At 40.8% G+C, this 17090-nt stretch overlaps 1 protein-coding gene across 2 annotated transcripts in view; it reads right to left on the bottom strand.

Moving 5' to 3' along the window:
- Positions 1–15775, bottom strand: part of tox2 (TOX high mobility group box family member 2) — a 112205-nt gene extending 96430 nt beyond the window's left edge. For both annotated transcript variants that reach the window (XM_086118568.1, XM_086118569.1), the window contains exon 1: positions 15649–15775. In XM_086118568.1, the coding sequence (XP_085974694.1) occupies positions 15649–15741 (93 nt within the window). In that variant the 5' untranslated portion in view covers positions 15742–15775. The remainder of the gene's footprint in view (positions 1–15648) is intronic.
- Between the last annotated feature and the right edge of the window lie 1315 nt (positions 15776–17090).

Here is a 17090-nt window from a genome sequence, read left to right as displayed (position 1 = left end):
TATTGATATGTGGCATCTCAATGTCCTGCACTGCTGGTGAGCTAAAATAATGCAGAGTTGCAAAGAATTGTGCCGTACAGTCTCAGAAAAAAAGGGGGCATTGGGGGGGGGGGGTGATTTTTGTTCTCCAAGGTACACATTTTTGTGATGTGTCCTGTAGGGTTCGAATTGAGCCTCTATGTACGAATAAGTATCCTGTTTATGGTGAGAAAAGGTAGACAAATAATCCAAATGGACAAAGGCACCATTTCAGTAACTGTATGTTTGCATGTAAAAGTACAAACAAGTGCTTGGCCAATGTCAATGTGTTTCAAAAGAGTCCACTGTTGTATGGATTGCAGTTTTAAGGAGTAAACAGCGAAGCACGTCTCCCTACCCCAGCACAGTAGGGAGACGAGTAAAACATGCCTTCGAAGACTGGGTTTGGATACCCCTGCTTTTAACCAACAGTTATTCTGAAGCAAATTTTTAAAAGTATTATTTTTTTTTTTGTACTTTTTGGACACTCTTCACTTCCCAGGATAGATTGCGGCATGTAATACTGAACATTTTGTGTCATGATGTCATCATTATCATAATCATTATTGTCAATATATTTTATGTGTGCCCACTCCTAGTTTGTAGTTTTAATTAACCATCACGTTTCTTTAACTTCCACATGAAAATAAAACTGTGACAGTAACTTGAGTGTGAAACATTAAAATCTCTAATCGTTGTATTGTTGCTAGCAATCCACCTGTTCATGTGATTGCGCACATCTTGGTCCATACATGGTGGACCCTTGAGCTTCTTTATGTTGGTAGGGTTGTCATGAGCTTCAGTTTCTTCTCAAATGGAGATGAAAAGGTTCACGTGCGACTAATTGATACCCATCCATCCATCCATTTTCTGATCCGTTTATCCTCACAAAGGTCGCGGCGGGTGCGCGAGCCTATCCCAGCCATCTCTGGGCAGTAGGCGGAGGACACCCTGAACCGGTTGCCAGCCAATCACAGGGCCCACAGAGACAAACATCCATTCACTCTCACACTCACACCAAGGGGCAATTTAGAGTGTTCCATTATCCTAGAAAAACCAATTGATAAATGAAGTAATTGTAACTTAACATTGATAAGGCGTCGTAAAGAGAATCATTTTACAATGTTGCCCAACCCTGGTCGAGACAGTACAATTTTTAGGCAAATACTTCAGCAGTTTTTTTTTTGTCTATAAAGGATGGAATTGCCGACAATAGCTGCACCCTATAGCTGAGATCCCCAACCCCTGGGCCGTGGACCGGTACTGGTCCATGGGTCATTTGGTACATTTCGGAATCTGAAAAAAGTTTTATTTAGAAAAATTACCAGATCCTCTGTTACATCCATCTTCAATATGTCACTCTTGACGCAGGTGAAGGCGTGCTTCTCAGTCACGTGATAGGTTACCGCTAAGATGAAACCCAGGAGCCAGCAAAATGAGTAAAAAAAAACAAAAGTCTTTGGAAAGTTTCTTTGGGAAGGGGGAAAGGCCCAGACAGGAGATAGAGGAGGAGCCTGCGACTTTCAAGAAAAAGAAGGCTACATTTAATAGACACTGTCAGGAGTCCTACTTAAAATACGGATGGATCACAATGGGAGATTCCCACGTACCAAGCTCAGTCTGCATAATATGCGGCGATGGTGAGTCGTATTTTTCATGCACTTTGTATTTGCGGTCTATCTTATTTTGAAGGCCTGCGTAAACATTAACATCGCGACCAGAGAGTGTCACGGCCAGATAGGACGTTCCTCGCGTCATGACTCGTGTTTATTATTATGTTTCGAAAATACCACAGTTTTCATGCCGGTCATATCATCTTATTTTGTTGTATTTATCCGGCCTTTAAAGGCCAGTCCCTGAAAATATTATCTGACATTAAACCGGTCCGTGAGGCAAAGAAGGTTGGGGACTACTGCCCTAAAGGGTACTGCCCCAGTTTTGTTTTGTTTTTTTAATTTGGGGTGGGGGCTTTGTAATTAACAGCTTTGTTGTACTGTATTAGGCAACGATTGAATGATTCATCCTCGTTTAATTTTCCATGTAATTTAATGAGACACCAAAAGAAGACACAACAAAACGGCGTGTGACTTTGGGGAAGAATTAACATTTTTTAATCACACAACATGCGCTTTAATAACGTCATTAATCTGCGGCAGCTGGAACATCAGAGAGTGCTGTCATAGCCACTTAGCTGTGCGCTGGCGACTAACGCGAGCTGACGAGTAGCAGCCCAGGGAGAAGAAGGATGAAGAGAGGGAGAATCCCATCGAGCGACACGAGGAGGAAGTCAGAAGCGTTTCGGAAGAAATTCCAAGCTGCCATTTGTCAGCACATTACAATCATAACGACAACAGTAATTACATCCCAGTTGGTTGGATTTGGCGTACAGTACGCTGTCCTAAATTGGATTTTTCCATTTTTAGAAAAGTTTTATCGCATCATCGTTTTGATTGGAACTGGACTGAATGCACAGAGCCAGCATTGCAGTGATCACGACAAACCAGCAATTGAAGATGCAATGCAGCAATTAGCGTCAAAGAATAACAGCAAGGGAAATTTTGGTTTCAGGCTTTTTTTTTCCTCCACTGGATCTATCTACAATCTATCAATACAGAGCCACTTATTACGTGAAGCTTACCTACATCTACACAGACATGTACAAACTAGTTAGCTATCTAAGCTATCTTCATTTAAACACAGAGTTTTAACTTCTGCTATCTCTAATCTAGAAGTGAGATAGCTATTGTTGGTATTTTAAAGTAGAAATGAGATGTTAGGCATTTGTTTGTGTCGATGTTAAAATACATCAATCAGATAGCTGGCTAAGAAGATCAGTAGCTTACCTACATACAAGCTAAGTAGATAAGTTACTAGCTATCTTGATTAAAGCAATCTAGCACATAAACAGCAATCTATCCAGTCACCAATATGCTCTTGTTTAAACCTAGCTCTGGCTGGAAACCATGGTTTGATAACCCCAAAAACAAATCCCAACCGAGGCTTAAAAACCTTTTTTGGATGTAATAAGTATCCATATGACAACATGAAAAGAATGTGTATACTTTTGGCTCTCCCTTCATACAGTACTTTATTAAGTGAACTTTTAGTGTGTTATTGAACGCACACCTTCACCCTTTTTTTAATTGCGAATGCACATTTGTCATCTTGTAATTATTTTGCCCATGAAGTGATAAACCAGCTGGTGTGAAATCTGTTGCTCGTTTTCAGCTGCTGTGTGTGAAAACATTCCCCGCGAGACGTTTGATGTGCAAACCGGCGGCTCAGATTTCACTGCTGTCAACTGTTTCGAGAACATTTGAAAGGTTTTTCTCTCCATGCACATATATAAACTTTGTGCAAGTTTGAACACCACACAACAAGATTTCTATAAAAAATATTACTGAAAAGCATTTTTCACTCAGCCTGTCAGCCAAGGGCACTGAAGCCAATTGAGGCTTTATAACCCCACCTAAAAAAAAACCTGCGGTAAATCTTCAAATGTGGCATCGGTTTCAAATGTAAAAAAAAACACAACACAGAAGTTACTAAAAAGTGATTTGAAGCTTCACCATATTGGCAGCACGGTGGAATGGTCGTTCATGCGTATGCTTCATAGTTAACAGGTAGGATACTCAGATTTCTTCCCACATTTGACAAACATGCATGCATTAGGATCATTTAAGAGCTACTCTAGCCAAAAAGCAAAATAGAAAATAGATGGATTGATGACATAACATTAAAAAACACCCAGCCTGCAGTACAGAGCAGCCAAACAAATGATTGGCAAGCAGCCGAACAAATGTAACATTTCAAATGGACGCAGTCTTCACAACAGCTTTCAACAACCATCTATGGATCGTTCATTGAACTCTCCCCACAAAACTGAATCAAAAGCTGCAACGGGCCGAGCGAGGCTGTGCAAATGAGCCACTTGAGCCAATTTGTAATTCCATCAGCACTTCCTGTGAAGTCCATTAAAAGAATATTAGGTGGTGCAAACCTAAAAACAATCAACTCGTGCCCCCCCCCCCCCAAAAAAAGATGCTGATTTACCACAACTGAGTCTCCTCATTTGCAACTGCTTCATTTGATGTGTGTGATAATCCTCAAAATGTGCATATCTGCATCTCCAAGCCACAACTATAACTTTCAGTCAGGTGCCAAGATGGAGGTTTGGAGGGAAAATAGGATATATATATGGATAGATAGATATAGATATAGATATAGATACATAGAGAGAGAGAGAGGGAGAGAGAGCACCGTTTGGGCTTGCGTTGTCATGATGCAAGAAGACTCTTCTGACTGACGACCCCTGCGTTTGTTCTTTTTGTCTTTCTTGACCTGCCTCAGCAGCTCACAGTAGTTGGCACGAAAATTTAAAAAAAAAATCTATGGGAGGGGAAATAGCAAGGAAATTGAAAAAAGGCTTGCACACCTTCTTGTAAACTAGGGATTTGGCTGTGTTAAGAATGAACAAATCACATTCAAAGTCATGCCTGCCATTGCTTAACGTGGCTCAGATTAACCCCAAATAAAGTTCAGGTGTTCTTGTCTACCTTTCTTCACATTTTTTGCTTTCTATCCTAAGCATGAAGTTTTGTGGTAACGCTGAGCAGTTTTTCGGAACTGTTCATAATTCCCTCCACCTTGACTAAAGCTGCTAGCCCTTCCAGCTGCTGAAGAAAAACATCCCAAAGCATGATGCTGCCACCATACTCCACTCTATGTACCATTTGGACAACTACCCCAGTGTTTATGTACACGCAGCTCACACGGCCACATGCCTGTGCAGGCTATGTGTCAATGCTGTGCTATGTTTGCACAGTGAGGACACAAAGCACATCGCGTCGTCAGTTATTGCGACAGACACAAAACCTTTTTTGTGCATCCACGATCAATACAGGAAATGGAGTGACTTTGAATGCACCTGCAGCACTGCTACGCATTCGTGAAAGCAAGCATTCATCTGAAGGCATCTTTATGGATCTTATGTAAACATTCGGTCAACATTCAGTACATACAGTACTTCTGTATTTCGCACTTTACAGACTATTTACACAATAATCCTGTTGTTCTGGTTTATTGGTTCTACGGTATGTGCTGCTGTCTCTTTTGGTCAGATCAGAATGATAACATAAAATAAAAATTAAGAATAAAATAAAACAAGACACCCATTTTCCACACCGCTGGTTTCATTTGTGTCGCGGGTCAACCGGAGCCGATTCATTAATAAATGCCTCTCCTCGCGAGGTGAAGTCAAATCACGATACCTAAAAAATTTGAAATGAAAAGTAACCTGAACTAAAATACATTGATTTATGCATGTTTCATTCTTTTTCTTCAAACTGGTCGCCAACAACGCATTAAAAAAGGTAAATAATAATAATGTAAGGGGAAAATTGTTCACTGTGAAACAAATGCTAAAATACAAAATTTGTCTTCCATCGTTATACATCAGTATCACAAAATTTTAAGCCGAGAAAAGAAGCACAAGCTCCTGGGTTTTCAGATATACAGATATACATATCAACATCAGTGGGCATGCGTACATTTCCAGATTAAAAACTTCCAAACTGCCCTGATGCTATTACAGTGAGTCACGGCAACTCTGCGGCTCAGTGACTATCAGCACACAACAAATGGAATTCCTGCAGAATCATGCAGTGAAGCCACGATGAAAAACCTTGTGAACAAAGCCCAAAAGTGCCCGGAGTGATGCGGCTGGTAGACTGAGGCAGGCGGGAAGGGGCCCCGGGGAAAGGGGCTGTGGTTTAGGGATGATATGCGCTCGCTCACACATTCACCAATCAAACCTGCACCCAAGTCTCACTTACACACACACACACACACACACACACACACACACACACACGAACACGTGCGCGTATACACACACACACACACACACAAACACAAACACATACACTCACAAAACAGCAGACACGAAAAAGTACCAACTAATTTATTTACATAAATGTGTTATCCATTAACAACATAGTGACTTTCAGCTGCACAATAACATGAGAAAGGTCGTTCATTTACATTGTGCATGTGCAGACAAGTTGCATCTACTGTATGTCCACCTGTAAGAAAGCTTGCACATCACTGAGTGAGTGAGTGAGTGAGTGAGTGAGTGAGTGAGTGAGTGAGTGAGTGAGTGAGTGAGCGAGCGAGTGAGCGAGTATGTACCCAACTTGAATGTGAAGCAGTCATCTCCCTTTTGTTTGCACAGGACATGCCTGCGGAGGCTAAGACAACTGCTGCCGTTTGCCCAGGCTTGCGATCGCCGTGCCTAAAACACCCAATGGGTGCATTCTTATTTCACCTTTAAATGTCATTTGTATCACTATTTTTACATGTGGTGTCAAATCTGTCTGATATGGTCAGGTCTGACAGAATCAAGTTTTTTTTTTTATCGTTTCCGTTTATTTCTAATGTGAATTAACAACATAGCACTCTTTTTTCGATCGTTGCGTGCATGTGCCCGTGCATCATCAAGCACACGGTGAATTTTTTTACTGTAAATCATTTCGAGTCGTGTTTGTTTCTCGTGTGTGAGGTGTGGTTAGCAATCATAATAACTCACAAGGTACAGTCACTTTACATTAGCATGTTGTCATGGACACACCCCCGGTACACTTTTTCCCCCTACTTGTACTCTTTTAATGTTCAAAGTGGAAGTCCACATGAATAATTAACCAGAGGAACATTCACGAGTAATGATATGTATGTTGTATACACACATGCACCAGTGCCTCACAGACTGCACTCCAAACTTTTTTGACGATTATTTCTCGTCGTTCCGTTTATTTATACAGTATATATAAGTGTGTGTGTGTGTGTGTGTGTGTGTGTGTGTGTGTGTGTGTGTGTGTGTGTGTGTGTGTGTGTGTGTGTGTGTGTGTGTGTGTCCCAATCAGGAATGTTCATTATCACCCCAACCCCTCTCGGTCGGTAATTAGTTTCTGACACATCTTGGTTAAATGCATGTACAGTATGTGGAGACTAATCATGCAATGAACTTTTTTTTCCACTTCGGCACATTGTCTTGGCAAAAAAAAAAAAAAGCCTTTCTAGTTTATGCCTTTTGTGTTTGCCATTAGTTCATGTTAAGTATATATCAGATATTGTAGTCTGTAGTCGTTGTGGTCCCAGGGAGGAACCACATTTCTAATTTGAGCTGAAAAAAAGGGTTGGGAAAGACTGCTTTAAACATTATAATAAAGTCTCCTGCCCTCTAACCATGCTAAATGTCAACAATAACTTCTGTGGTCACCCATCCTGCACTGGCCATAAAGTTACTTAACACAAATTGAGAGCACTTTGAATATGTTGTCATTATAAATGTATATAGTCTCTTGCCTCTGCGTATAGCCACGCAGCACTTATCTCCAGTGGAGCATGCACACTGTACTTCTCCGGTTTGTTTTTCATTACTAAGTGAAAGGCATCACTCAGCGTTTCCCGCAGGTCGGGTTCGAACCACACCAAAGGCAGCAGAATAATAAACGTCTGTCTTTCACGACCTTATCGAGGCTGGAGCACATCTGGCGGCCGGGCTTGTTTTATTTATTTATTTATTTATTCGTTTCCACTTCGCTGAATGACATTATATACCGTGCCATTCTCCCTACACACTATACCCCGCGGAACCAATCAAGAATATACTGTAAAAGAGCACCATGACATCGTGGACGCCAGAATCGAGGCCGAGTATACCACGTGGGCTTCAAAGGAGGGTCAGAGATGTTAATTAGGGTTAATGTGATTTAATGAGGGCCACCAGTCAGGCCAGCCAGGGCGGGCTTCCACTCGCAATCAGCATCAAAACTGTAATTACTCCGACGTCCTAGGATGTGATGTGATGTGGCCGTGTCGCTTTTGCATGCAGTAGGTTGTCATGTGAGTGTGCCAGTCACTGAGATGGCTGAATACATTGTAAATCGACTATGTAATAGCTGTAACCTAAAATAACAATGACAAAGTCATATTCATGGTATAATGGCCTTTGTTGTGGTCAGGACAACCTCTAACCACCTGATTTATCCATCCAATCATTTTCAACACTGCTTGTCCATAACAGGGTGCCAGTCAGTCACAGGTATAACTGTTCACACCCACATCCACACCGTCACTGAATGGGAACTGAGCCCACGCTGCCTGCACACAAGTCAGGCGAGTGTACCATTACACCATCAGCGACCACCTAATTTACTGTTTCATAAAATTTGTGGCCCAGCCAGGGCCTCTCTTCTTAGCACGAGCATTGTTGCTAAATGTTATTGTTTTGCAACACATGAAAAGGGAGCCGTGTAATTTTCAAAAGAACTTTTCGTCATATTTGTTCAAACCGTAAGTATGACCTGACACTAGAGTAAAATGATCAGTAAAAAAGTAAATAAATAAATCAGCACTCAAATCTATAATTTGATTTTTACGAAACCAGCTCGCCTGAGGAAAACCAGCCAATCAGAAACAGAAGGTGTGCACAAACAAAGCACTAGCCTGGTTGTTGCAATGTTACTTTTCATCGTCTTTGACATGGTTCACCACAATTTTTCTAATGTGTTATCGTTAAAGCAATATATGTAAAGCAATAATTTACACTACTCGTGTAATGGTGCACAGGCTTGTAATGAGGAGAATGACACCTTTAGCATTGCCATGGTGACCTTAGATCACCTTCTGTTTAATTACCGGTATGTTGTTGACCAGCCAGGACATTGCTTCTGAGCACTCGTATTATTGCTGAAGTTACTTTTGCACCACGGATTCATAAAGTCTCATATTATTGTTTACCATGAACATTATTTATACTTAGGGTGACTTAACGAAATAATGTGGAATATTTTTTTACACCATTTGTGTGAAAATATCTGTTGCCTAAAGCGTTTTTTGACCGCGACACTGATGCTGTTCGTTAGGTGTTTTGCATTTGTTCGTTCGCGTTAAGCTCAACACACTTATCTAAAGCAAAACAAGAATGCAATTCTTTTTAGTTTGACAGTAAACTTCAACTGTCACTAAATCTCAAGACTCTTTTCTGATGAATTGTGCACTGTCTGCTAAACTGCTGCTGTGAAGGGAGTTGAGTACTGCTTTGGCTTCCAAGCCAAAGCAAAAGAAAAAAAAGAAATGTGCAAGTCGGGCCACTCGTATCGCAATGCCCCATGTACTATTCGGGACACAATTTATCATCAAGGGTACAATTTAAACAAGTGAAAATTCACTCCATCGAAAATTTCCATGAAATGCATTTTGAATGAAAGTGCATTCAAAATGGCACCCCTTTCTCCCAGCGTAAAGGTGCAACTACTTACTGTATTTACTAAAAGTCAGAGTGAGCCTAAAGGCCATGCAGCCTGTCCATATGACCTTTTCACATTATTTCTGAGATGGTAAAAGAAATAGAGACCTTATTGCTAGAAAGCTTTAACAAATCCTAAACGCTATAATCAAGGCATCGCTAAACGCCTCCGCAAGCACACCACATTGTCATTTTTGCATCCCAACCACGCATGGGTTAACATTGAGCCAGTGGAGTCAGTACTGGCCAGTCAGCAGAATGTTATGAATGGGCACGATGTGAAAACCCCAAAAACGTCTGTGTCCAAGGCTGCCGGCGGAAGAATGCTCGCCTCCGTGTAATTAACTTCTTCATCTGTGAGAACACGACAACGTGCTGCTGGGAATTTTCAGTTTCTGACACAGTCATGTTTGGGCTCCAAACATAACACACACACACACATTCAATGGGTATATATAGACCGGCTTGGGCCATAATCTCAAGTAAAGCATGACTAATGCGGTGATACACAGACTGGTGGATACAGAGCTTTAAAAGCAATGATTCTCTCTGTGATAATTCCACCCCAAAATAGAGCTGAGTGATTACATTATTTTGATCGATAGAGTCTAATTTGTCAGTGCAAAATAAAATAATTGTCATCATTTTTTTTCTGTGCATCTCTGTTAGTGTGGATTACTACTACTAACAACGTGACTGCAATCAGAGAGGAGCATGTTTACAAAAGCACAGTCAGTGTTGCTAACTTAGCAATCTGGCTGAAATATTTAGCAACATATTTTAGCAACTATTTTTAGTGACGTGCCTATTTCATTTCTCATAAGAAACAGACAACTAAGAGGAATCCATTTTCTATTGTTTTGCATATGACAAAAGTGGAGGCCAGTGGAAGGTAATCAAGGAGTCAAGCACATTGAACATTGCCCATCTTGGTCAACATCTTTTTTTTGTAGTAATTTTCTGACTCGTTGGAAAACGTTGTTTCCGTGCCACAAAGATTTTGTCAAGCTCACCTTGCCTTATTTGTGCAACTTCATTGTTGAACATTTTGAACATTTAAGATGTTAATTCATGAAGTATTGTGGTGACATGCAGTGGTGCTTTGAGATACGAGTGTCTCGGCTTATGAACTTTTCAAGATATGAGCTGTTGTTCAGTCTGCTTGTTGAATGCTAACACTGATGACCATCTATGCTCCCAAAAAAAAGAAACTTGTTTGGAAAAAATACTGCACAGCTTGTTTGGTATTAGGTGAAATAAAGAAAATCCGGGAAAGGGGGGGGGGGGGGGGGAGCAAAACTTGCTTTGAATGTCAACATTTGCCTTTTCTATAAGCAGAAGGTGGATAAAAATTGATTTATACTGGAAAAGAACAATGAACCAGACCGGACTGAATAGATCTGTAGTCAGAATATTACAAGCAATATTGGAGACAGGTGGTGCTTGCCTTAAGCGACCTACCGTATTTTCCGCACTAAAAGGCACACTGAATTATGAGGCGCACCTTCATAATCCAAATGAATAGCCTATTGTGTAATTTTTTCATATATTGGACAGACCGCACTATAAGACACAATCTACGATGCATCCACTAGATGGAGCTACGATCAAGAAAATGCCGCCACTCAAGTGAAGCGCCCCATAGCAGTCAATAGTCCATACACAAGGCGCATCGGATTGTAAGGCGCTGTGAGCTTTTAAGAAAATGGAAGGCTTTTAGGTGCACCTTTTAGTGCGGAAAATACGGTAGCTCAAAATTAACACCTTCGTGTTGATGATACAATGTCTTCTAATGAGGCTACATTCCCACGGCAGGCCTTAAAGCTCAATTACATATTAATTATGACTTCAGTCTGTCTGGTGTGTGAACCAATGCGTCCCAAAAGTGACTCGCCTGCGCAGAAGAAAAGATAACATCACCCACAACATCCTGTTTACGGACGTAAATATGGATGAGGATGCAGCAACTCGCGCATGGTTCATTGTTCTTTTCCAACCGAAATATGAATTAAATCTACAACCTCAATTTCGTTCTCCTGTATAAACCTGCCACCAAAATGTTTATTTCAAGTCACGTGTCAAGTCAAATAGCACAAATACCTGCTGTTAGCATGTTAGCACGTATATTCAAGTGACTGTTTGTACCAGTCAGGGCACATCTGTCTTTGTTAGCACTAGCATCAATGCTCACATTAGCGGAAAGAGTTGCACACGTTACTTGTACAAAGAACACTAAAATGTCATGGTGTTATGAACACAGATAATTTCTGTTAATAAGCTAGCATGTAAATTCCCATGCAGTTTCTGCCGGATAGGACCCATCTCACATACTTAGCACTAGCAACAATGCTAATGTTAGGGTTCAGAGTTGAGTGCAGTGCTTGTTCGACTTGAATTGCGTTTGCTTTAAGTCATCACTATAAACACAAATGATTTCTGTTATCACGCGCGCACACACATTGACAGAAATTGTTTGTTTCTGTTCAACAAAAGACTCCATTATTCTTTTTTTTTTAATTTTAAAGGAAAAACACTAGACTTTTATAATATAATACTAGATCCTAAAAAAAAATTACATGCACCCATTAAAAATAAAAAATTACCATTATCCAAAATATTGGCTGTTTTAGCAATGTTAAAATGACCACATTATGTATAGCTAGCACAGAGAAATCTTCAACAAAAATAGCAGTCTACGTTCAGGCTCGATGAGGACAAACGATTAAAATGAAAATAAAATGCTAGCATTTGCATCTTTCTTCAGAGTTTGAACAAAATCTGTTATTTACTGTGTCAGTAGGGCTTCACTAACTACTGTAGATATTGATATAATTAGGTATAGCATACAAACACACCTACACAGTGTGTGCGCGCACGTGTATGTAGTACACACACGTGCGCGCACACACACACACACATTATATATATATATATATATACACACACACAGACACACACACAGTTTTTTTATAAGCACACTCATACATACACATGTTTGCACAACAGTGTAATTACAGAGGGCCTACTTCTCTTCGAGAGAAGAAGGATGGGGGATGGAGAAAGTGAGAGAACGAGGGTGCAGCAGTTCCAGTAATCTATCCAACTTCACATCACAGCCGAGTGATTGAGCCTGGGCGGGAAGTGTGGAGGGGTATATGCACAAGTCATAATGCATTTGACAAATAGTCAGGCCCGCTGTTAAAACAGGCATTTTTATAGAGAAAGTGGCCTTCAGCGCTGGCAAACAAGCCTCCCACTCGGGGAGGACGCGCGGGGGCTTCACAAAGATTAGGAGGGATCTCAGGGCCCGATGTAAAGATGACTCACGGTGATTGTGCGAGCAGCAGCGGACAAGCTGGATGCAACTGAGAGGAGCAACCCTCTGGGTAAAAAAAAAAAAAAAAACGAAAAAAATTGAACTCAGATTTTGTAAATAGCAAGGTTGAGTGCATATTGATTAGATCCATTGTCACTCGAGAAATCATGCACTTCCATTCCGTATAAGCGTTCCTCCATCAAACATAATGTATGAGCGTTAAATCACAATGACAGACGCTCCGTGACAAAACAGAGAAAGTGTGGCTTTTTATAGATGTACTGTATCGACATATGGGATGTGGACCATATCATGCTCATATCCTGGTTGGCATACACTACACACAGCTCCAGACAAAACGTGAGGAATACAACCACCACTTGTACAGCTGTTACCAAGAACTTAATAGGACTGAACGATTTAGAAAAAATAATATAATTTTGTGGAACATGCACATTCTTCACAGGGAGAGACTGAGCCAAGATTTGACCCCACAACCTGAGAACTGTGCTGCAGACCTGCTCACTGCTCATCCACTGCGCTGTCTGTTTTTTCTGTTATCGTCGAAAAAAACCCCCAAACAGTTATTCTAATAAATCCTATCAATTGATTACACCTAATTCAACCTGACGCAACATCATCTCCTTTGCATAGAGGATCTCCACTCAGCGAAAGGTCACAACAAGCCGGGGCGCGTTGTTATTCAACAGTTGCGCAGTTGTAGCCACAGTCACAGCTGTTACTTGAAGTAATACGACACTGCCGTGTACCTGCCTGCCTGCCTCCTAACATCAACTGTACAGGTTATTATGTAATTAGACCAGGACACAAAAAAAATTGAAAATTGTTTCTTATTATGACATCTGGGGTATTTTTGCTTTGTTTTTTAAATAAAGGATTGGCTCAGGAACCAGAAGACCATGCAGCAAGAACACAATGTACTTCCGTTGTGATCCCTTCTACAAAAACTTTCCCATTGAGGGACAACCAATCCGTCTTCCCCTCGGGTACTTTAATCACCTTTACATATACTGTGATTTTCAGCACCACTCAAACGGGCCTCCATAAGGCCCTCTAAAGTAAATGTTCTGCTTCTGCGAGCCATCAAAGTGCACTAAGAAATAAGAAGCATGCCTTGTATTTGCGTTTATATGAAGACAAATACTAATTAACGAACAACCACCCTTCTTATATTCATATCAATCTTTTTTATGTGTATGGTGTCCCAAGTGTCAAACCAGCAGCCAAAGTAGCCCGAAAACAATATCGAGAGGAATTGATGCATGTTTACTCGTTCTAGGAGAGATGGGGCACATGCATACAGAATGCTTAAAACCACGTGATACTCAAATCCTCTCTGAGCGACGTTCCGAATCAATGCAAAATATGATGCGACAATGAAATATGAATTATTACACATTAGGATATTTGTGTGCCTCAATAAACACAGATAGGACAATGAGACCAACAAATTCCCTCATGTTATCTTTTGCGCAGTTGAGGCACATTTTTATCAGAGCCCAAACTGCTTCAGAGCCTCCTTAGTAAACTATAAACAAAATATGTAAACTGGTATGGTGCCAGTGACAAAAGAGATAACAATGTAGTTGTAAAACCACATCTACTTGGAGTCAGGGCACCTTTATGGGCTCTTAATACTGTAATTAAAGCATGTGACACAAAATAAGACAGAATCAAAGCCAATGGCTCTCCTATCAGAGGACCCGATGCAGCAAACATGCAGCAATGGAAATTGTACAGTGGTGCCTTGAGATACAATTTAAATATGTAGTGTCAACACGCTTGCAAAAAATTCCACCCCATAATTTTGGACTTAATAAAAGCAAACATCTATCCATCTATGCATTATCTGAACCGCTTATTCTCACGAGGGTTGCGGGCGTGCTGGAGCCTATCCCAGCTATCTTCGGGCAACAAACTGGGTAAATCCTGAACTGGTTGTAAAAGCAAACAGTAACGACATAATTAAGTAGAAAGTAGTGTTTTTGCATTGACCACCTAAGGACAGTATGAGACAGACTGATGATGAGACAGATGAGAATTTATTGTTCATTGGGGCGTTATTAGAATCCCATCAGTTCAAGGCATATATTGCTGCGGGTCATGTCTAAAACTCAAGAGGAATTCCGAACATAATTTCAATTCATCTCTCAGCTCATCAGTACAGCACTAATGTGAATGGTTCAATGCAGAGAAAGAAGACTGATGACTGTGAGTACCATTGGATTGTCTGTCTTCATGTTGTTGCTGAACCGTGTGTGTTCAAGCCATTGCTTATAGGTTCAAAGAAGTGCAACATGGATGATAATTAGCATTAGCATAAGGCTAACAGGTCCTTTCTTTGGGCAGTTGTTTGTTTTTAGTACAAAACCTGTCATTCTCTTTTTTTGTTTAGTTGGACACAAACAGAGAAGTTCAATTCGCAACTTGGTGAAATGATGGCTCATATCTTGAAAAATTTGCAAGTTGAGTCATCGTATCTCAAGGCGCCACTGAATATGTATGAGTTTTTTTTAGGCTTTTATAGCATGTCCATATTTGGCTCTCGAGCTATAGGTTGCCCACCCTGGAGCACAAGGTGGGAGTGCATACTCAGTCAGCACTAATAGCACAAATAGCTAATTATTGGACTTCCAAGTTTGTTAGAAAATCAATCAATCATGCACTGTTACATGTATTTCAATACTTGAACTATAAATCATACAAAGAGCAAAGAGATGGATTGAGAATCGTAATGGAAAATTGAGTGCAGCTGGTTGGGGGATCGCTGAAGCACTGAGCTGCGGATAAATGCGAAAACAGGTGCATGGGGGCTTTTTGTCGTGTTTTTGTTTTGTCTTATATTTTACTCAAGACAAAGTTATGTTGCCACTGCAAGCCCTGCGGAGTTTTTTTTTTGTGGGGAAAAAAAAGTGGAGCACTTGTCACGGTTGCGATGGATGCCACGCATAAAGAGGTGGAAAGTAAAAAGAGTTGTTTTCTTTACCTTGTTGGAGTGGTAATAGTCCAAAGTGGAGTCAGGCGTTAACGTGCACGCACCCACGCTGGAGGGGGGAGCCGGATAGAACCTGACGTCCATAGCAGGGTCCGCGGGACTGGCAAGAGTAGCGATCCAGTCGAATGTGCACCTCTCTCACTCTCTCTTTCTCTCTCGCTCTCTCTCTCTCTCTCTTCTTGGACAGATGCAGTTGGTGAGCGCGCTTACTCCTCCTCGTGCCTGGCAAACTGCGACCTCGTGTGGTCAAATAGGGAATTTATTTATTTAATTTAATCAGCCAGAAATCATCCAATTTGTAGTCAAAAAGTAGAAATATATATATATATATGGTAGCTATTAATTTAGTCACGGATAATTCGTTGACACCGGGCTGTTGGTTTTGGACAGTTTGGCATTAAAAGGAAAGGATTTATTTTTTAATTATTACGACTATTCCAAATCAGAAAATGATATTGAGTCTTATTTATTGTAGTCACAAAAATAAAAAATACAGTTTGTTCAAGTGAAAAAAATAGATGCATACATTTTATAAAAATACTACTACTACTACTACTATTACTACTACTACTATCCATCCATCCATCCATTTTCGAACCTCTTTATCCTCACAAGGATCGCAGGGGGTGCTGGAGCCTATCCCAGCTGTCTTCGGGGAGTAGGCGAGGGACACCCTGAAACGGTTGCCAGCCAATCTACTTCTACTATCAAAGCAAGAATATTAATATTAATAATGCTAATAATAATAATAATAATAATAATAATCCATCCATCCATCCATTTTCCGAACCGTTTGATCCTCACTAGGGTCGCGGGGGGTGCTGGAGCCTATCCCAGCTGTCTTCGGGCAGTAGGCAGGGGACAATTGGTTGGCAGCCAATCACAGGGCACACAGAGGCGAACAACCATGCACGCCCACACCCACACCTAGGGACAATTTAGAGTGACCAATCAGCCTGCCATGCATGTTTTTGGAATGTGGGAGGAAACCGGAGTACCCGGAGAAAACCCACGCAGGCCCGGGGAGAACATGCAAACTCCACACAGGGAGGCCGGAGCTGGAATTGAACCCGGTACCCCTGCACTGTGAAGTCGACGTGCTAACCACTGGGCTACCGGGCCGCCCATTCTTATTATTATATTATTATTAATAATAATTATTATTATTATTATACATTGGAATTCCAACCACTTTGTGAAACTCAAGGACACTGAAAATAGCAGGACACTTTTAGACGATAGCCTGAAAGTAACATTTTAAAAACTTTATTTAACATGATGAAAAATACAATTGACATTCCAATAACCATTTCTACTGAAAATAATGAATCAAAATTTATATTTTACAAAATCAGAGAAGAGCTAATTACAAGACATTACAGTAAATAATTTCGAGGAATGATGAATCTGCAAAGAATAGCAAAGGTTGGGAA

Source organism: Hippocampus guttulatus, chromosome 8, assembly GCF_054856545.1.
Source record: "Hippocampus guttulatus isolate MCC_2025c chromosome 8, RoL_Hgut_1.0, whole genome shotgun sequence".
Classification (NCBI taxonomy): Eukaryota; Metazoa; Chordata; class Actinopteri; order Syngnathiformes; family Syngnathidae; genus Hippocampus; species Hippocampus guttulatus.
This window is presented reverse-complemented; position numbering and strand designations above follow the sequence as displayed.